Source organism: Coregonus lavaretus (genome assembly GCF_964263955.1).
Source record: "Coregonus lavaretus genome assembly, chromosome: 6".
Lineage (NCBI taxonomy): Eukaryota > Metazoa > Chordata > Actinopteri > Salmoniformes > Salmonidae > Coregonus > Coregonus lavaretus.
In genome coordinates, this window is record NC_139993.1 from 6,737,841 (window position 1) to 6,760,083 (window position 22,243).

Genomic DNA, 22,243 nt, shown 5'->3' on the forward strand with positions numbered 1-22,243 from the left:
TAAGAGGGGATGCCTCCCCTCAATCTGCCTCCCGAGATATTTATCTTCAGTGAGACTAGAGAGGGTCGGCAGGGCCTTAAGTCCTATGGGGCTCCGCTCCACTCATAGAACTGGAGTTACACTCCGGTAACTAATCGTTCTATATCGTGGAGCTCCGCCCCATAGGGGAGCTCTGCTCCTATTGGTTTAAGGCGGAGCGTAGCGCTCCAAAATGTACTCCCTGCCGAGCCCAACACTTCCCATCGAAACAGAAAGGTCAGGCCTAGCAATGGCTGCACCCAAGTCCCACAGTACTGCAACTAAAAACCCCTACGGGCGTCACAATATACCGCGTCATCGGTAAAAGACCCGCCCCACCTAGTCCAATGGCAATGCCAATGACTAGTGGGCAGATCACCAGAATAGAAGCCATACTAATCTGTACTAGCAGATAGATGTGCCTCAATATCCTGTGAAAACACTACCGACCACTAATGGAATGACACCAAGTGTCACTCTACATTGTGAATGCGGTAGACCGCCTCACTCACTCAATGGACTCCCAGAGATTAGTGGGCGGGAACAAAACATGGGTCATACTAAAACTGAACAAGCAGATAGATGACCTCACATTCTGTCAATCAACACATGCCTCTACTGTACTGAACCTGTCAGTCAGGAGTCATGCCACAAAATATGTTTACTTATCCAAAGCGGACCTGATGGAAACCTTGTCCATAGTCCTGCTTTCTCCTCTCTTCCTAGCTCAAGATCTCCCTTCAGCTATGCTGAGTACAGACCGAGCCAAAGGGTTAGAAAACATATCTGTCAAAAACACGTCTTCCTAACCAAAGCGGACCTGATGGAAACCTGTGTCCACAGTCCTGCTTCTCCTCTCTTTCTTGCTCAAGATCTCCCTTCAGCCACGCTGAGTACAGATCGAGCCAGAGAGTTAGAAGACATATCTAAGAGATAGAGACGGATAAATGAAGACGGCATCGACCATGATGCTGCTCTACAGATATCCTCTACCCCTGTTCCTCTGAAAAAGGCAGTAGAAGCCGCTACTCCACGAGTGGAGTGAGCTCTGATACCCTGAGGCAATTGCCGCCCCGCTGCCTCATAAGCTGTCTCAATGCCTTCACAAAGCCAGTGAGACAACCGCTGTTTTGAAAGTGGTCTACCTAGTGCAGCCGCACCGTGACACACAAACAACTGAGGCGATGACCTAATCGCTGCTGTGCGCTTGACGTAACACGCCAAAGCGCGTACCGGGCACAGGCGATGGAGCTTTTCCTCACTCCTCTCTCTATGAGGAGGAGGAGAAAAAGCCCACAGCTCCACGGTCTGTGACCTATATGAACTCTTAATAACCTTCGGCACAAATGCCGGGTTAGGACGTAACACTGCTCTGCTCAGGTCACCATTGATGGCCAAGCAGTCAGGTCTCGTCAAAAGAGCACACAACTCACTGACCCGCTTAGCTGTAGTCGAAGCGAGCTATCCACTGTGAACCGTCCTGAGGTGTGCAGCAGTCCTGAGGTGTGCATCAGAGTGCCTGAGGTGTTCAGTGGAGGTCCCGAGGTATGCAGTGGAGTGCCTGACATGTGCAGTGGAGTGCCTGAAGTGTTCAATGGAGGTCCTGAGGTGTGCAGGGGAAGTCCTGAGGTGTTCAGTGAGGTGCCTGAGGCACCAAACGCAGTGGAAGAGGTGTCCAGTGACAAAAAGAAGACAGCGGCTGCTGAAAACCTTCTGGACACTGAAAATGTCCTTAGCAAGGTTATGAACCCCAAAGGGTGGCTGAAGGAGGGCTGGGAAGATCAGCTGCACCGAGACTTCAATAATATGATTGCAAAACTCCCAAAGGTAATGAACAAGAAGCCTGTTTTGTAAATGAAAGGTCAAGCATCTTTGTAAATTGGGTGTATCAGGGTTGTCTCAATCTGGACTATATTATAAATTAGCTACTATAATCTTTGACTTTGGATGTCTGTGGTATGTTTTTTGAAAAACGACAGATGTGTAGTTCTTGCTCTTTCATTACGCTGCATTGTCTGTTTAGTCCTATTTCGGATCCACCGAGAGCCTTCCTGAGGTGTGCAGCAGAGGTCCTGAGGCCTCAAACGCAGTGGAAGAGGTGTGCAGTGACACAAAGAAGACAGAGTCTACTGGAAACCATCTGAAAACGGGAAATGGCCTAAGCAAGGTGGTGCAGCTATCCACTGAGAGCCGTCCTGAGGTGTGCAGCAGCCCTGAGGTGTGCATTAGAGTGCCTGAGGTGTTCAGTGGAAGTCCCGAGGCCTCAAACACAGTGGAATTGGTGTGCAGTGTAAATTGAAATTTGTAAATTGAAATTTGCTATCGTAAATGTTAGCAACACCTCCGCCTTTGCGGGATGCACGGGGAATATGGTCACTAGTGTAACCAGGAGGTGAGGCCTCATTTAACACAGCAAATTCATCAGGCTTAAGCCATGTTTCAGTCAGGCCAATCACATCAAGATTATGATCAGTGATTAGTTCATTGACTATGACTGCCTTTGAAGTGAGGGATCTAACATTAAGTAACCCTATTTTGAGATGTGAGGTATCACGATCTCTTTCAATAATGGCAGGAATGGAGGAGGTCTTTATCCTAATAAGATTGCTAGGGTGAACACCGCCATGTTTAGTTTTGCCCAACCTAGATCGAGGCACAGACACAGTCTCAATGGGTATGGCTGAGCTGACTACACTGACTGTGCTATTGGCAGACTCCACTAAGCTGGCAGGTTGGCTAACAGCCTGCTGCCTGGCCTGCACCCTATTTCACTGTGGGGCTAGAGGAGTTAGAGCCCTATCTATGTTGGTAGATAAGAGGAGAGCACCCCTCCAGCTAGGATGGAGTCCGTCACTCCTCAGCAGGTCAGGCTTGGTCCTGTTTGTGGGTGAGTCCCAGAAAGAGGGCCAATTATCCACAAATGTTATCTTTTGGGAGGGGCAGAAAACAGTTTTCAACCAGCGATTAAGTGCTGAGACTCTGCTGTAGAGCTCGTCACTTCCCCTAACTGGGAGGGGGCCAGAGACAATTACTCGATGCCGACACATCTTTCTAGCTGATTTACACGCTGAAGCTATGTTGCACTTGGTGACCTCTGACTGTTTCATCCTAACATCGTTGGTGCCGACGTGGATAACAATATCTCTATACTCTCTACACTCGCCAGTTTTAGCTTTAGCCAGCACCATCTTTAGATTAGCCTTAACGTCGGTAGCCCTGCCCCCTGGTAAACAGTGTATGATCGCTGGGTGATTCGTTTTAAGTCTAATACTGCGGGTAATGGAGTCGCCAATGACTAGGGTTTTCAATTTGTCAGAGCTAATGGTGGGAGCCTTCGGAGTCTCAGACCCCGTAACGGGAGGAGTAGAGACTAGAGAAGACTCAGACTCAGACTCCGACTCGCTACATAATGGGGAAAACCGGTTGAAGGTTTCTGTCGGCTGAATGAGCGACACCGGTTGAGCATTCCAACAGTATTTCCCTCCAGAAGCCATGAGAAAGTTGTCCGGCTGCGGGGACTGTGCGGGGGGATTTATACTGACGTTACTGTCTGTACTTACTGGTGGCACAGACGCTGTTTCTTCCTTTCCTACACTGATATTACCCTTGCCTAACGATTGCGTCTGAAGCTGGGCTTGTAGCACAGCTATTCTCGCCGTAAGGCGAGAATTCTCCTGTATATTATGAGTACAGCGACTGCAATTAGAAGACATCATGTTAATGTTACTACTTAGCTTCGGCTGTTGAAGATGTTGATGAACCATGTCCAGATAAAGCGTCCGGAGTGAAAAAGTTGAATAAGGGAAAAAAGTTGCGATGGAAAAAAGGAAAATAACGTAAAGTTGGCAGCTAAAACGCACAGGAAAATGACTCTTCTGTCTCGGGATAAACGTCCGGGGTGAAAAAGTTTAACGAAAAAAGATGAGTGAGGACAAAACTAAAAAGTTGGTAAATTTGTTGAACACAGAGATTGATTAAACGTTTATTAAAAGTAAAACGTGAATAGTTTGGCAGGTAGCCAAGTAGCAACAAACAGCACAGCAGTACCTTCAGGCTCTGATCAGACCCTACACCAAAACGAGGGCACTACATTCATCCACCTCTGGCCTGCTAGCCCCCCTACCTCTCAGCCCAGCTTTGACTGGGCTGAGAGGGAACTGTGCTTCCGTAGAGGTAGGGGGGCTAGCAGGCCAGAGGTGGATGAATGTAGTGCCCTCGTTTTGGTGTAGGGTCTGATCAGAGCCTGAAGGTAAGGAGGTGCCGTTCCCCTCACAGCTCCGTAGGCAAGCACCATGGTTTGTAGTAGAGCCTCAACTGGAAGCCAGTGGAGTGTGCGGAGGAGCAGGGTGACATGAGAGAACTTGGGAAGGTTGAACACCAGACGGGCTGCAGCGTTCTGGATAAGTTGTAGGGGTTTATTGGCACAGGCAGGGAGCCCAGCCAACAGCGAGTTGCATTAATTCAGACGGGAGATGACAAGTGCCTGGATTAGGACCTGTGCCGCTTTCTGTTTAAGGTAGGGTCGTACTCTGCGAATGTTGTAGAGCATGAACCTGCAGGATCAGGTCACCGCTTTGATGTTAGCGGAGAACGACAGGATGTTGTCCAGGGTCACGCCAAGGTTCTTTGCACTCTGGGAGGAGGACACAATGGAGTTGTCAACCGTGATGGCGAGATCATGGAGCGGGCAGGCCTTCCCCTGGAGGAAGAGCAGCTCCATCTTGCCGAGGTTCAGCTTGAGGTGGTGATCCGACATCCACACTGATATGTCTGCCAGACATGCAGAGATGCGATTCACCACCTGGTTATCAGAAGGGGGAAAGGAGAAAATGAATTGTGTGTCATCTGCGTAGCAATGATAGGAGAGACCATGTGAGGATATGACAGAGCCAAGTGACTTGGTGTATAGAGAGAATAGGAGAGGGCCTAGAACTGAGCCCTGGGGGACACCAGTGGTGAGAGCACATGGTGCGGAGACAGATTCTCGCCACGCCACCTGGTAGGAGTGACCTGTCAGGTAGGACGCAATCCAAGAGTGAGCAGCGCCGGAGATGCCCAACTCGGAGAGGGTGGAGAGGAGGATCTGATGGTTCACAGTATCAAAGGCAGCAGATAGGTCTAGAAGGATAAGAGCAGAGGAGAGAGAGTTAGCTTTAGCAGTGCGGAGAGCCTCCGTGACACAGAGAAGAGCAGTCTCAGTTGAATGACCAGTCTTGAAACCTGACTGGTTTGGATCAAGAAGGTCATTCTGAAAAAGATAGCAGGAGAGTTGGCTAGAGACGGCACGCTCAAGAGTTTTGGAGAGAAAAGAAAGAAGGGATACTGCAACCAATGCAGAGACTTTAAAATAGGTGTTACAGTATGTTCAATTCTATCTCCTGATGACAGTTCAGTTATATTTGTGTAATCGTGCCCTCCAGTGTTTCTGAGTAGATTTAGTTTAGATAAATGATGGTTGTGGTGGTGGGGCATTGACAAAGCTATTGGAAGTTGCAAGTATGTCTTCTAACTAAGTCAGTTTTAGATTGCATAAGGAGACATTTAAAAGGAGCATCCACAACTCAAAGGAGACTACTTTGAAAATGGTTCTCTGATCTGGCATAATCTGGCACTGATCAGAGAGAACTGTATTGTGTAACCCTGTTTTCACCTATCCAATGGTGTTGGATCAGAATTCTTAGCTGCCTGTCCAATTCAAACTCACAGCCATCATTTCATGAAACACACATTGACCAGTGTGTGAGAGTGAAATATTTAACAGGTGCATGTGTCACAACTGCACAGCATCAACACAGGAAGTGGTTTAGAGAGTCTAGCGAACCTGTATGGCTGGCAGGAAGTTCTGCTGGTTTAGACAGGAAACGGAGCCCAACAGCCACTGAACACAAACATGTACAGTGAGGGAAAAAAGTATTTGATCCCCTGCTGATTTTGTACATTTGCCCACTGACAAAGAAATGATCAGTCTATAATTTTAATGGTAGGTTTATTTGAACAGTGAGCACGCATGTCAAAAATGTTATAAATTGATTTGCATTTTAATGAGGGAAATAAGTATTTGACCCCCTCTCAATCAGAAAGATTTCTGGCTCCCAGGTGTCTTTTATACAGGTAACGAGCTGAGATTAGGAGCACACTCTTAAAGGGAGTGCTCCTAATCTCAGCTTGTTACTTGTATAAAAGACACCTGTCCACAGAAGCAAGCAATCAATCAGATTCCACACTCTCCACCATGGCCAAGACCAAAGAGCTCTCCAAGGATGTCAGGGACAATATTGTAGACCTACACAAGGCTGGAATGGGCTACAAGACCATCGTCAAGCAGCTTGGTGAGAAGGTGACAACAGTCGGCCTGAGGCTCCATGCAAGATCTCGCCTCGTGAAGTTGCAATGATCATGAGAACGGTGAGGAATCAGCCCAGAACTACATGGGAGGATCTTGTCAATGATCTCAAGGCAGCTGGGACCATAGTCACCAAGAAAACAATTAGTAACACACTATGCCGTGAAGGACTGAAATCCTGCAGCGCCCGCAAGGTCCCCCTACTCAAGAAAGCACATATACATGCCCCTCTGAAGTTTGCCAATGAACATCTGAATGATTCAGAGGAGAACTGGGTGAAAGTGTTGTGGTCAGATGAGACCAAAATCGAGCTCTTTGGCATCAACTCAACTTGCCGTGTTTGGAGGAGGAGGAATGCTGCCTATGACCCCAAGAACACCATCCCCACCATCAAACATGGAGGTGGAAACATTATGCTTTGGGGGTGTTTTTCTGCTAAGGGGACAGGACAACTTCACCGCATCAAAGGGACGATGGACGGGGCCATGTACCGTCAAATCTTGGTTGAGAACCTCCTTCCCTCAGCCAGGGCCTTGAAAATGGGTCATAGATGGGTATTCCAGCATGACAATGACCCAAAACACACGGCCAAGGCAACAAAGGAGTGGCTCAAGAAGAAGCACATTAAGGTCCTGGAGTGGCCTAGCCAGTGTCCAGACCTTAATCCCATAGAAAATCTGTGGAGGGAGCTGAAGGTTCGAGTTGCCAAACGTCAACCTCAAAACCATAATGACTTGGAGAAGATCTGCAAAGAGGAGTGGGACAAAATCCCTCCTGAGATGTGTGCAAAGCTGGTGGCCAACTACAAGAAACGTCTGACCTCTGTGATTGCCAACAAGGGTTTTGCCACCAAGTACTAAGTCATGTTTTGCAGAGGGGTCAAATACTTATTTCCCACATTCAAATGCAAATCAATTTATAACATTTTTGACATGCGTTTTTCTGGATTTTTTTGTTGTTATTCTGTCTCTCACTGTTCAAATAAACATACAATTAAAATGATAGACTGATCATTTCTTTGTCAGTGGGCAAACGTACAAAATCAGCAGGGGATCAAATACTTTTTTCCCTCACTGGATCTGTGTCAGACGACCCACAGATGGTGATGATGTTCTATTAAATATCATTCAATAAATATTCTACATCTAGTTGTCGTTAATGTATGAACTTCAGGTTTGATCCGAATAGTTGAGAGAACTGGTGAACAGGACAGAGTTGTGAAATTATGATAGCATCAGATCAGATGTCTCAATCAATGTTATAAATAAAAAAAGAGGAAGGTGTGAAGAAATAAGAACCATCTTTGTAAAGGAAGGCACAGATGCAAAAAATAATATCTAGTCTAAATTAACAAATCAGAACCAAGCATGTATTTACATTTCATTTACAAAGAAAGGGTAGGCAAGTGGGAAGAACATTTGAAAACTACCTCTGTTCCTCTCTGGCGCTTTCAAAATGATTGGGTGAACTGACACACTTCCTGTGAGGTGGAGGACAACTTCAACTACTAAACAACAGTTTCAGTTACCTAAACCATACATGTGAAGAGGTCCTGAGGATTTTATGAGGAGATTTCTTCCAAGCGGCGGAGGAATTTAACACTACTCTGTTCAAGACAAGGGCCAGTAAGGCATTAAGAACATTACAGAAGGGGTGGGAGGATTTGAGGTAAAGTAAAAAGAGAACTATTGGATAGGATGGCAAGAAGAAGAAGGGGAGAGGTGAGAGAGCAGAGAGAATACTAAAATACATGAAAAACAACAACGTGTTAGTGACACAGTGAAAGGAAGCAACCGTTGAGTGTGAGAGGTTCAGGGCGTGAAGTGTCACAGCAAAGGAACTACATACGAAGCAGTCAGACTGATGTTAACGGATGACATTTTGGAACACAGAAATAAAAAAAGAATCAAGAAAGAAAAAAAAGTAATGTCCAGATTATTAGTCATCCTAAGCGATTACATTTTGAAGGGACTTCAAGTAGGGAGGCAAGGACGATTTATTCCAATCCATTCTTGAAAACAGTGAGAGGAGCAAGCTAAAAAAAGATAAAGTCACAGATACCAAGATGAAAATGGGCACAAACCAAGAGGATGAATCTGAGCCAGAAGCTCAACAGATTCCCGAGGAGACGGGCCCCACAGAGGAGGACAAGGAGATCCCTGCTGAGCATCCTCAAGACGCCCCTCCTCCTGAGGATGTCGACCCTCTCAACACCTACAAGTGGCACACCGGGGCCAAGGCAGCAACCCTCGATGGGACAAGAGGAGAGGGTGGAGTCACAGCATCAACAACAATAGAGAAGATGGAGAAGACCACCACCACCACCACCAAATGGAGTAATAAAATGCAGAACTGGCGAAAAGCCATGAGCGAGGATCCCGGGGACAGGGCCTCAACCGCTGGACGAGGAGGGGAGGCCCCCAGGCTGGAGAAGAACCCTGCCTCCAGGAAGAACCCCTTCAGAAGGGCCCAGTCTGAGCCTCCAGGGTCGCTGTTCACTGCCCTGTCCCCCTCCTCCTCCTCTTCAGCCCAGGCAACGTCGGGACCGGCGGCCACCGCAGAGGCATCGGAGCCGTCCCCCACGGACACACCACAGAAAGGGGGCGGAGGGGCCCTGTTCAGGAAGTACATTCGCACTGTCTCGCAGAAGCTCAAGAGGCCCCGGCTGCTGAGCAGAAACAGCACCCCGACCCTCCTACAAGGTGAGGGTACAGAATGCACACTATAAGCGTATTGCCTTGGTATCGGAATGCACACCTAGCGCCACACATATGATAGTGCCATGCTCTTCCTACATCACTGTATGTCAACCATTTTGAGTACAGTTTTAAATTCTAGGTTTTAATTGGTATAGTTTAGTTAGTCTCTAGATTTTAGTCTAGTTTTGATTTTCAGTCATTTTCCTTCAGTGAAATGCTGACATCTGGTGTTGTATACATGGCATTTAGTGTGTCTAAGAACCCACGATGACGTTTGACATGGTTGGTAAGCATTCTACCCTTTAAAGAAGCAAGTTGGCATAAAACCAAAGCCATTATCCTCAACCATGCACGTCAGAGACCATTTTGAGTGGACATTTCAGTGGGTCTATTCGTGTAGGAGACACCTGAAGATACAGATATGGATGAAAAAATGTACAGTATGTGATATGATTTAGGAGAAGTTGACGGTAATACAGCCATACTTAGACTAGAAAACAAACTGACACAGGATGTGTGAGAGCTATGGTTCATAAAAGATGGGTAGGGGGAGGACTGGGAGGGAGTGGAAGATAGCTTCAAAACAACAACTACAAACTAGAAATGGGAGTGGCCATGTGCGCTGTGTCAGATAACGACATAATGCCATAATTACTCCAAATGAAAAACATCCAAGGGCCAGCGTGTGCGCTCAATTATCTCCCAGAACAACCATTGCTGGTTTCCTTGGACTATACTGTAATTAGGAAAACTCAGAGAGCTCCGTTTGTGCCAATGTCAGACACAGAAATAGAGTATTGTTTAAATAATTGTGTCCAATCACAGATGCATGACTAGGGTCATCAAAATTAGTCAAAATTAGTGGCATCTATTGTAGACTATGGCACGCAACTGTAGTTAGTTGTGTCACACAGATAGTTCAAATAAAAAGGCCAGGATTTCAAGCGACTATTGCAGTGATTTGGTCCATCCCATTGTGTACTGATCTACTGTGCTGTTGTCATGGTGTGTGTGTGTGTGTGTATAGATGCGGGTGGGAGCGGGCCTGCAGCTGCGTCCCTAGAGCTAACCAGGCTGTCATGGGCCCCTCCCCAGGACGTCCCCATTTGGGACATCAACAACTGTGTCCTGGAGGATGGACAGATCCTCATCACCCCGGAGGAAGAGGTACATGACACAGACACAGACCATTCACATCACCTACACTGAAAATTACACAACAACACTTAGCATTGCACTTCCATTAAACAACATGGAGTCAACACAACCTTGAAGCATTGTGTTTAACAGTTAGTACTATTACTGGGAGCACTGCACTCTCAATGGAAACTCACACTTGACTGTATGAAGTTGATAGTCATGGTTTCTCTCTAGGTTATTAAGTTAGTGTGTATTTCTTCTACTCCCTAACTCAGCCAGTGATGTGGACCAGGAACCGAGTCAGCAGCTGCCTGTCAAACCTCAGCATGCAGAACCTGGCAGATGTCAACATTGGTCAGTACTCCAATACCGCCACATGGCTTTAGACTAGAGGAGTGTTTCATATGAATGGGGTTCCTGGAACTATGATCCAATACCTTGCTTTCTCTAATAGCTTTCCTAACGTCCTCATCAGAGACACAAAGAAGATAAAACAGTGAATCAACAGTGAAGTCCACTTTCTCATCAAAATGGTTGATCCTCAGAAATACTGTCAGAGCAAGACTGAGTCAGGGATGTCTTTGCAAGGAGAACATCCATTCGGCAGCATCACAACCACTAAAGAGTCTATCAGAGTAACAGTAGGGCAGGCACAGAGGAAATAGCTGACGTGATTATGCATGCGAGTGACTTTCAAATTGTTTCCTCAAAATTTTGGGGGTAGATAGCATCACATCTGGGTGTTCCAGAAGACCAGTCAGGGCTGGTTGAGAAGAAGCAGTGTCTGTAGCGAGGCTGCTCTCATTCATGTTCATTTTATTAGTATTAGCTTGTGGGTTTAGTCCGTATATAGAATTTTGGATATTGATTAGTTTTGTGTGATGGCTACACTGGCAAGGCCTATTTGGTGAAGAGAGGAGAACCATGAGAGGTGAAACAGTGTTCACTCTTACGTGTGATTAGAAGAAGCGGGTTCGACAGATCTCTCTCTCTCTCTCAATGATGGGATTTAGACGCTGGATTGCATGTGGAGGCGCTTTGGGTAAGCAAAGAATTAGATTCTAAGAATTGTGTACGTTTATTTGTACAGTCACAATTGCTATTGATTCAGACAAATCTTTTACTTGATTATGTCTATGAAAGGAGAATATCAAAAGGTGAATTTTGAACGAATGCTCTAAAGAAAAGTGATGTACTGTATGATCGCTTTAGTTACTGCCATAGGTAAATGTATTCTTTTAGCCAAAGAAGTGTCTCAATGGTTGTTTTATTCACATGGAGTGACACCACGGCTGATTTTCTGCTCTGCTGTGGTACTAAGGATCTTTGTAGTCTCTAAACCAAGTTATTCAATGTCTGAAATGAAGGCTGCACTTGCAAGGTTCCTGCCCTGTCTCGGCCACTAGATAAACGCAATATCCGGTGTGACTGTCAGAATACTTTTCAATGGCTGACTCATTTTGACACTGAGCCTATTCATCCCTCAACCTTCTTACTTTAGACTTTTCTTACTGATGGAGAGACTTCAGCTAAAGTGGTTATCAATAACATTTCAAAGCCGGTGTATTAATGTTCAGTTATACAGTACATGCACTGTTCTAGATTAGTTAGTCAAACCCAGTCTGAATAATCTTCAGCCTTGCAGCCTCATCTATTTGAGCAGTTATTTGTTCGATCTTCAGAGGAAATGCAGAAAGGAGGAAATGACTACACTTCCCCTGGTGGTTTCAGAGGACTGTGCAATTTAGTTTGGGGAGATTAGATCAACTACTTTAATTTTTTTATTTTTTATTTAACCTTTATTTAACCAGGTAAGCCAGTTGAGAACAAGTTCTCATTTACAACTACGACCTGGCCAAGATAAAGCAAAGCAGTGCGATAAAACACAGAGTTACATATGGGGTAAAAAAATATAAAGTCAAAAAAATACAACAGAAAATATATATACAGGTAGTCCCTCCCCAATGGTTTCCAAATAAACAGGAAAATGTACAGACATACATATGCAAGACGTGAGTGATATGTAACAAGATATACAGTATATCTCCATTTGGAGCAACAATAACAGAGACAACCCACAATGCCCACTTTACGCCCGAGGTGCTCTGATAAAGGTTGCCATTTTTTAGAGGGAGAGGAGGGATCATGTCAAAAGTGTGTTTACATGCTAACTGTGTGTATCTCCTGGACCTGCAGAATGCAGCCCCGACCACATGGCCCCTACTGGTGGCCCCAGACTGAAGGGCCAAGATGGAGGAGTGAGGGTGAGTACTGCGTACTCCACAGATAAGACACTGTTATTACATGATTCATAACAGCTCTGGATTGCCTGAGGATTCTGTATGATTCAGGGCCTGCTAATCACTATTCCCCTGGGGATGAATTGAACTTCATCTACCCATCTTCTTACTCTTCTCTCTCCCTCCCCCCTCTTTAATGGTCTTCTTCCCGCCCTCTGTCTCTAGGGGCTGATCAAGCGGCGTTTCTATGGTGGAGCCATGCGAAAGAGCATTACCCAGTTAAACACCATTGGGTTGAACAAAGGGAGCAGGTATGTGGTCAGTCTCATAGTGCTCTTGGTGTGTAAGGCAGGCTGTTCCTCATTGACTCCTCTCCTCCTTCCTGTCTATCCAGCAGGCTCCATGGATCACGGGAGTCCGTGTCCATCCCAGTCAGCGCTGCAGGAAACCTGGATCTAAGCGCAGACACCAGTACGGTCATCAGGCCTGTACACAGCTCCATCCTGGGGGAGAAGTACTGCTTTGAGGTAGAGCTGACCTTTGACCTATAAATTCTATACTCGTCCCATGTCTTAAAGTGATTTGACTAAGTTCATGTTAAATACTGCCCAATAACATATCTGCCTCACTCTGTCCTGTCATGTATTGACTGTTGGTATTGACTGTTGATGTCCTAGGTGATAAACTCAGAGAACAACCACTGTTTTGGGTGCACCTCAGCTGCTGAGCGAGACCGCTGGATAGAGGACCTGAGACGGGCTGCTCAGCCCAATAAGGTAAAGAAACTATTTAAAAACATTAATCTTCCATACCAGTTAAAGGATAAGTTATTTTTTACAACCAAATTGCACTTTTTTTATGTTATAGAAGGGTCCAGACACCTTTGTTATTTCACTTGTTTTTGAGAAACTTATCCCAAACAGCGAATCACTTCCTCATCCTTGTTGTATAGTATTGGGCCCCCGAAAAAACCTGAACAAAGGCTCCAAAAACACCCAAATAAGTCCTTTTAGAAACAGAAAAGCTCTCAATATAGTGATGCAGGTCTTTGGATGTTGTACGCATGAAATTGTGTCACTCCACACTTTATCCGCAACATTATATTCCCTTTTGTGCGACTCAAGCGGTTTCCCCTATCCAGCTGTTCCATTCTTCATGTATCCTGCTGCTATAGGTAACTGCCAACATAAAGTGTCTTAATAAGGCCTTGGGCCACCACGAGCTGCCAGAACAGCTTCAGTGCACCTTGGCATAGATTCTACAAGTGTCTGGAACTTCCTGTGTGGAAGCACCCCATGCTTTCAATATACAGTACTATCCATCCCTCATAAGTGTTTCCTTTATTTTGGCAGTTACTTATAGAATGGAGCGGTACCACTGGAGTCGCAACAAAATGGAATATTACATCAAAAATATATTTTTTTGGTACAAAAGAAAACTTATCCTTTAATGTATGCCACATTGCCTCCTGTAGCTCAGTTGGTAGAGCATGGCGCTTGCAACGCCAGGGTTGTGGGTTCGTTTCCCACAGGGGCCCAGTATGAAAAATGTATGCACTCATTAACTGCAAGTCGCTCTGGATAAGAGCGTCTGCTAAATGACTTAAATGTAAATGTAATATTCTAGGACTCCATATCGTATACTCACTGATTGATGTTCTAACATGTTCTGTCTCCGTTAGGACAACTGTGAGCGGACAGAGAACTCCCTCAGTCTGTGGGTGAACGAGGCCAAGGACCTGCTCCCCAAGAGGCGATACTACTGCGAGCTGCACCTGGACGGCACCTTGTTCGCCCGCACCACCAGCCGAGCCGTGGGCAAATCTTCCCATCACTCCAGCTTGGCTGGTGATGGGTCCTCTGGTGCCTCGGGTGGGGTGCTCGGGGGCAGCGGCGGGGTGGTCGGAGGCTGCCAGCTGTTCTGGGGAGAGTTTTTTGAGCTGGACAACTTGCCGTCGGTCTCCCAGATCACCCTGCACCTCTTCCGCGACGAGGAGCCCAAGAAGAAGCGTCACTCCCGGGATGAGTCCACCCTGCATCCCCTTGGCAGTGTGGCCATATCCCTGGCCGACATCCGGGGAAGGGCCTTCCAGGAGAAGTGGCACCCGATCATTCCCTACAAGGCGTCTAGTGCCGGCGGGACGAAGGAGCAACTGGGGCCCCAAGCGTCGCTCCGTGTCAAGGCCCGCTTTCAGAACCTGCAGGTGCTGCCCATCGAGAGGTATAAGGAGTTTGCAGAGTTTGTGACAGTGGACTATATGGGCATGTGCAGGAACCTGCAGCAACTGCTGTCGGTCAGGGAGAAGGAGGAACTAGCGGGGGCACTGGTCCACGTCTTGCAAAGCATTGGCAAGGCCAAGGTAAGCAAAACAAAGGGGTGACCGCTGCTTCATGATAAGCATTTAAAGTAGACCTTTACAATAGTCAGCTAGTCATAACTTGCTAGAAGCGCTTATTCTGTGGGTTTATGTTCCAGGAGTTCCTTATCGAGTTGGGTAGTGCAGAGGTGGAACGCCTTGGGGAGAAAGAGGCACTGATCTTCAGGGAGAACACTCTGGCCACCAAGGCCATTGATGAGTACATGAAGCTGGTGGGGCAGAAGTACCTCATCGACACCCTGGGTAAGGAATATCTGTGGATGAGGTCAGCTTTTAGGCTTTTGGAAATACAATTTTTCCCATCCTGGGTAACAGTGGATCTGTTTTAACTCTTTCTTAGACCTTCCTCTTAGAAACTGTTGTCATGGAAAACTGTGCCATCTCTCTTCTTACAGGGGACTTCATCACTCGACTGTATGCCTCAGTAGAGAGCTGTGAAGTGGACCCTCGCAAATGCCCCGCCTCTGAGCTGTCAAACAACCAGCGGCACCTGAGGGAGAGCTGTGAGGAGGCAGTGCAGAAAATCACTGAGATGCACGGGTGAGTGACAGACCTGATGGGAAACAATATGCAAAGTTATACAACGGGTGAGTCTAATCCTGAATGCTGATTGGTTAAAACCGCATTCCAGCCGGTGTCTATTCCACAAGTTACCACCGGCTAAATCTATGACATTAAAAGGCCTATTTACTCTGTTCCATCTGACTGCGCAATCCACTGTTTCATCAGCCCAGCCAGGCAAGTTATAAACTTGATCTCCACTATAAAAAGCATCTAGACATTATCTCACATTTCTTTTAGACTAACATTTAGTTTTCAACAGCGGAGATTTGTATAAACCTTGCTGTCTGTCTCTCCAACATTTGCAACATTGTTTCAATGTTCAAATTAGATCTCCAGCTGTCCCATAGTAATGAACGAGTCGGGACGAGACAGACAGGCAGGCAGGCAGCGTTTCTCAGTCAGTTGGAATCATGAATCAGCTGGCATAATTTTTCTGGATATATACAAAGAAATGTAAATTGAAAAAAGGTCAAACGAAAAAAAGTGCAGCTAATGTAGTTTGCAGTCTTTCCAGCTTCAATTTGAAGTGATTGTGTTAGCTGTGGTGTTGGCTAGCTCCTCTGAACAAGTGTCCTGACGAGTGAGCACATTTTCTATGCCAGGCGAAATCGCGCCTCATTAGCTCATTGTTATGGATGTCTCCAAATTAATGTCACTAGAAAACAGCTTAAACAAATGCAAATGAAGCTACTTTGCTGTTATTCTGGCTGCACTTTTTGACGTGACTGTAAATTAGCCGTAGTTGGCTAGCTAGCAAGCAAGGGATAAGAACGTTACCAGCCAGTATGGCAATGGAACATTTAGAATGAACGACTGGGTCGCGTCTATAGATACAGAACAAAAAGACTGTACGACTGGGTCGCGTCCATAGATACAGAACAAAAAGACTGAAGGACTGGGTCGCGTCTCTGGCAACCGAACCAATAGAACGAAGGACCAGCCAGCTTGGGTAGCAACCCTAGATTTGTGTCAGGACTATATCTTGTGGAAGGATGAAATAGTATGAATAAATTAATAAAAATAACGTTTTTAATGAAAATATGTCAATCATTATTTGAATATGTTGGTAACCCGTTGTATAAAAGTGATAATGTTCTCGAAGCCGGTGTTTGGAGGATATATTGGCACGGTTTCCTGGTCCTCGACTTCGTCTCAGGTCTAACAACACCGTGCCAATATATCCTCCAAACGCCGGCCTCTCGGGCATTATTACTTAAATAGAAAATGGGGAGAGCAGTCTTAGCCAGAAGAATGCTATCAAATGAACGCTGATTCATATTCACTCACAGGAAATCCAAGGCTGTAATTGACCGCTCTCTCCACCATTTACCTCGCAGATCTTTCCCTGAAGAGCTGAACAAGATCTTCTCCAGCTGGGTGGAGCTGTGCAAGGAGCAGGGACGACCTGAAATCGGCCAGCGCCTCATCTCTGCCTCGCTATTCCTCCGTTTTCTGTGTTCCGCCATCCTCAGCCCCTCCCTGTTTGGTCTGACACAGCCCTATCCAGAGCCAGCCACCCTGCGCACCCTCACCTTCACCGCCAAGGTCATCCAGAACCTGGCCAACTTCACCCTGTGAGTGTGTTAGCTTCACCTCTGTCTGCACACCATCATACTTCATCCATGTATCCATGGATACCAACCTTAGAGATGAGCTACTAGATACAATATGATGCAGCAGCATCATGCATGATGTAATATACCTCCAAAACATCTGACAGAATGATGGAAATGATAGACTTGACACTCATTCAATTCTTCAAACTATGTGGTCCAAGTCAAGAATAAACATCTTCTCTCCAATATTCCCAAACCAGACGTTCCCTCCTCCAACACTAATCCATACCCCATTCTCTTCCACTAACACAGGTTTGGGGAGAAGGAGGAGTACATGCTGTTCATGAATGACTTCCTGCAGCAGCACTGGGAGAGGATGAGGGGCTTCCTTCAGACAGTGTCCAGTCCAGACATAGAGATCCCAATGACATCCTTCGATGGCTATGTGGACTTGCCTCTGCGTCTGGCTGTCCTACACAGCCTGCTGGTCGACATCATTTCCCCAATGAAGCAGGTAGGCATAAGTCAACTGCATCAAAGGCAGTGTAGTGTGGCAAGGATGATGCTATGACATTCCTGTATTCCTATATTCCTGCTACCAGTCACTTTTCAGCCCTGTTTACATGTATATTCGTCTAGCACGCCTACACTGATACTCTTGCACACACACACACACACACCACCACCACCACCACACACACCACTTATGCTGCTGCCATACTGTTTACTATTATTATTTATCCTGCCAACAGTCACTTTCTCAATCCCTGCCTCATGTACATATCTACCTCAAATACTCCAGTATCCCTGCACATTGTACATTTGGTACTGGCATGGACCCTGTATATAGCTTCCTCTTTTATTTCGTATTTCTCATGTTTTTTTATTTTTTATTAGTTATACTATAATTTCTACCAGCATGTCACATTTGCCACCAGAGAAATAATAATAAAATACTCTAGACCACCTTTACTCCACACACAGAGACGCGTACAAAGCTCTCCCTCGCCCTCCATTTGGCAAATCTGACCATAATTCTATCCTCCTGATTCCTGCTTACAAGCAAAAACTCAAGCAGGAAGTACCAGTGACTCTCTCAATACAGAAGTGGTCAGATGACGCGGACGCTAAGCTACAGGACAGTTTTGCTAGCACAGACTGGAACATGTTCCGGGATTCATCCGATGGCATTGAGGAGTATACCACATCACTGGCTGATGCTTATCGGATGTGGCAGGGCTTGCAAACTATTACGGATTACAAAGGGAATACCCCCACGAGCTGTCGAGTGACGCAAGCCTACCAGACGTAAAATTCCTTATATGCTCGCTTCAAGGCTAGCAACACTGACCATGTTCCATACGACTGTGTGATCACTCTCTCCGTAGCCGATGTCAATAAGACCTTTAAACAGGTCAACATTCACAAGGCTGCAGGGCCAGACGGATTACCAGGATGTGTTTTCAGAGCATGCGCTGACCAACTGGCAAGTGTTTTCACTGACATTTTCAACCTCTCCCTGACCGAGTCTGTAATATCTACATGTTTCAAGCAGACCACCATAGTCCCTGTGCTCAAGAACGCCAAGGTAACCTGCCTAAATGACTACCGCCCCGTAGCACTCACGTCTGTATCCATGAAGTGCTTTGAAAGGCTGGTCATGGCTCACATCAACACCATCATCCCAGAAACCCAAACCCACTATAATTCGCTTACCGCCCCAACAGATCCACAGATGACGCAATCTCTATTGTACTCCACACTGCCCTTTCCCACCTGGACAAAAGGAACACCTACGTAAGAATGGTGTTTGTTGACTACAGCTCAGCGTTTAACATCATAGTGTCCTCAAAGCTCATGATTAAGCTAAGGACCCTGGGACTAAATACCTCCCTCTGGAACTGTATCCTTGACTTCCTGACAGGCCGCCCCCAGGTGGTAAGGGTAGGCAACAACACATTTGCCACGCTGATCCTCAACACGGGGGCCCCTCAGGAGTGGGTGCTTAGTCCCCTCCTGTACTCCCTGTTCACCCACAACTGCATGGGCACACATGACTCCAACACCATCATTAAGTTTGCCGACGACACAACGGTGGTAGGCCTGATCACCGAAAACGATGAGACAGCCTATAGGGAGGATGTTAGAGACCTGGCAGTGTGGTGCCAGGACAGCAACCTCTCCCTCAATGTGATCAAGACAAAGGAGCTGATCGTGGACTACAGGAAAAGGAGCGCCAAGAATGCCCCCATTCACATCGACGGGGCTGTAGTGGAGTGGTTCCTTGGTGTCTACATCACTAACAATCTATCATGGTCCAAACACACCAAGACAGCTTCACCATCGAGAGCATCCTGACTGGTTGCATCACCGATTGGTATGGCAACTGCTCGGCATCCGACCGCAAGGCGCTACAGAGGGTAGAGCGTATAGCCCAGTGCATGACTGGGGCCAAGGTTCCTGCCATTCAGGACCTCTATACCAGGTGGTGTCAGAGGAAGGCCCTAAAAATTGTCAAAGACTCCATCCACCCAAATCATAGACTGTTCTCTCTGCTACCGCAAGGTCCAAAAGGCTCCCTAACAGCTTCTACCCCCAAGCCATAAGACTGCTAAACAGTTAATCAAATGGCTACTCTATTTGCATTGAACCCCTTTTTTACGCTGCTGTTACTCGCTGTTTATCATCTATGCATAGTCACTTTACCCCAACCTACATGTACATTACCTCAATTAACCTGTACCCCCGCACATTGACTCGGTACCGGTACCTCTTGGCTATAGCCTCGTTAGTGTTATTTTATTGTGTTACTTTTAATTGTAATTCGTTTTTTTTGCAAATATTTCCTTACTTACTTTTGAAAAAACTCTGCATTGTTGATTAAGGGCTTGTAAGTAAGCTTTTCACAGAAGGGTCTACACCTGTTGTATTCGGCGCATGTGACAAATAAAATGTGATTTGATTTGATATTGAATACTGCGCTGTTGCGTAGGGCTTGCAAATTAAGCATTTCACTGTATTTGTGCATGTGACAAATACAACTTTAAACGAAGCTGAAACCTCCCACGGTAAGGTTAAGTGCTGTTCTTATCTCTTCCTCAGGACACCATAGACAAACTGCACCCTCTGCCTTCAATTCTGAACCAGATTACTGAATCTCTGGGCCCAGATGCTCCACGGATTACTGTTAGCAGGTGAGCTTGGCAAGTGCTCTTCTGTATGTGCACCCCATGTGTATTGCACATAAACATTTTTGTAGACCTACTTGTGTGCATACACAGCTTCACAATCTTCTTTACGTCTCGCTTTATTGTCCTGATTTTTATTTTTCACAACAGCAACATTGGTCAATCCAAGCCGACCTGCGTGCTCCCTAAAGACCTGGGCATGTACAGCCCTCTGCACAACTCCCTGTACCAGCTGCATATGGATGTGGAGGGTGACCAGCGGAAAGAAAGCATTCAATTGACCAATCGAGACAGGAGGAGTGCCAGAGCGAGGAAGCCAGTATCCAGGACCCAGAGTGCTCCGCACAGACCGCCGGCGGTCCCTAAACAGCTACTGAGGAGACAGGGTAGCACTGAGAATCTGCCGCTGGAGGACCAAGATGGAGAGCAGGAAGCCAACCCTCCACTTGATATTTCATCACCACAGAACGTGAGTTTGGAAATCTTGGTCATGTGGTTTCAATTGTCAACATTCAACATTCTATTTTATGTTGATATTATCCTTATGAAGTATATGGTTCATAGTCATAAAAAAGCATTGCCATGTGGTTGTTCTGTCGAGAGTCGATGGGTGGGAGGAGTGATTGAATCTCATGAATGCATCCCCTCTTCTTGTGTCAGAGTGATGGTGTAAAGTCTCCTCCTGCTCCAGTGCCTTGGATCAAAGTGTCCCACAGCAAGGAGCCGTACGAGAGGAAGATAGAGAATGAAGAGATCAACCTACTGGACAGGGTGGGTTCATCTTCATATTATTTATCATCCAGTAATGCTGCTCCTTCCTCTTTCACATTGATTACTTCAGCTCATCAAATAAATACTGCAATGATTAAGTTTCTTGATCCCCATGATGTTGATTTGTGATTTCTAATTTCTGATTTACCCAGCATGCACAGGAGCTGTCGGAGCTCCGCCTGGGGGTGGATCAGGTGACAGAGCGTGAGTTGGAGATGGCCAAGCGGCTGGAGGACTTCATTGTCCAAAGCCAGAATCAGAATGCAGTCCTGGTGGCTGAGGTTAATAAACTGCGGAATCTTCTGGCTGTCCGTGAGGAACAGCTCGCCAGCGCCACTTTCAGGTGAGACAGTGGAGTAAGAGGGACATCAAATAAAATTCACAACCTTTCAGATGAATGAGAGTTTATTTGGTTTGAATATGAACTGAAATGTAATTGTTAATCGGTGTCATAGGCTGGGGGTTATCGAGGAGGAGAGGGAGGAGGACGAGAGGAAGCTGAACGTTGCCGTGGCAGCAGCTGAGCGAATGAACGTACTGGTAAGACTGGAGATATCTACCACAATCATTAAGATAAAGATGAGTCATGACGAGCGTTTAGGTTACATAGTCATTTTCCTTCACTTTAAAACTAAACTAAATGGAGCCGTTTGTTGCTGTGTGTTCTCAGGAGGAGCAGTTTGCAGACCTGATGAAGGACAGGCACCACCAGCTCAGTGGAGAATACACCGGTGACCAGAACAACACACAGTACCCTGGGATCGGGGCTAATCATGTCAACAGCAACTGAAGTCAGACTGGCAGCACAGAGTTGTATTATAGACATATGCTTAGTTTAGTCCCCTTAGCTTTCATGTTCTTCCAAAAACAAACCCTCCCAGAATTATGTTGTTTTGCCTGTTGGGTGGGTCACTTTCAGAAATACAGGTATGATGCTTTTCTCATGATAAAACGGAGTAAATGTATGCATGAATCTTAACCTCAGTGTCCAATTGCAAAAACAGAAATGATGCTAAATCTCTGTTTAACATAGCACTTATTGTGTACACTGTACTTGAAATGAAATATTTGTGGAAGTGCATTTTGTTGATTTGACAGAAACCGACTGATCTAATTTGAGTGTAGAAACCTAAACATTAATAAAAAGAACAATTTCGCTCGCTGCATGTTTAACCAAATGAATTGTAAGGATACCAAACCTTGATATGTAATTAAATACATCTTTGCCCTCTTTTGATACACCACTTCCTAGAATGTTGTCCATTTTCCATCTCCATTTTGAATGCAGATTTACAATTTCTGTGGACTTAATTAAATAAATAAAACTCAAACAAACAATGTACCTTT

At 46.0% G+C, this 22,243-nt stretch overlaps 1 protein-coding gene across 1 annotated transcript; it reads left to right on the forward strand.

Moving 5' to 3' along the window:
* The first annotated feature begins 7,935 nt into the window (after positions 1-7,935).
* LOC311131375 (RAS protein activator like-3-like) lies at positions 7,936-22,243 on the forward strand. The gene is made up of 18 exons (XM_084164336.1): positions 7,936-9,063; positions 10,088-10,227; positions 10,476-10,554; positions 12,397-12,464; positions 12,666-12,751; positions 12,835-12,967; positions 13,118-13,216; positions 14,122-14,799; positions 14,916-15,060; positions 15,213-15,357; positions 16,719-16,955; positions 17,250-17,451; positions 20,040-20,131; positions 20,276-20,594; positions 20,786-20,896; positions 21,049-21,239; positions 21,352-21,436; positions 21,567-22,243. The coding sequence occupies exons 1-18, from the start codon at positions 8,427-8,429 to the stop codon at positions 21,684-21,686; spliced, it is 3,567 nt and encodes a 1,188-aa protein (XP_084020462.1). The 5' UTR covers positions 7,936-8,426; the 3' UTR covers positions 21,687-22,243.

Coding starts and splice junctions, on each gene's coding strand:
- LOC311131375 (XM_084164336.1), top strand. CDS start 8,427: ATGAAAATGGGCACAAACCAAGAGGATGAATCTGAGCCAGAAGCTCAA. Junction 10,555..12,396: donor CCTGGCAGATGTCAACATTG/GTCAGTACTCCA, acceptor CTGGACCTGCAG/AATGCAGCCCCGACCACATG. Junction 14,800..14,915: donor AAAGCATTGGCAAGGCCAAG/GTAAGCAAAACA, acceptor TTTATGTTCCAG/GAGTTCCTTATCGAGTTGGG.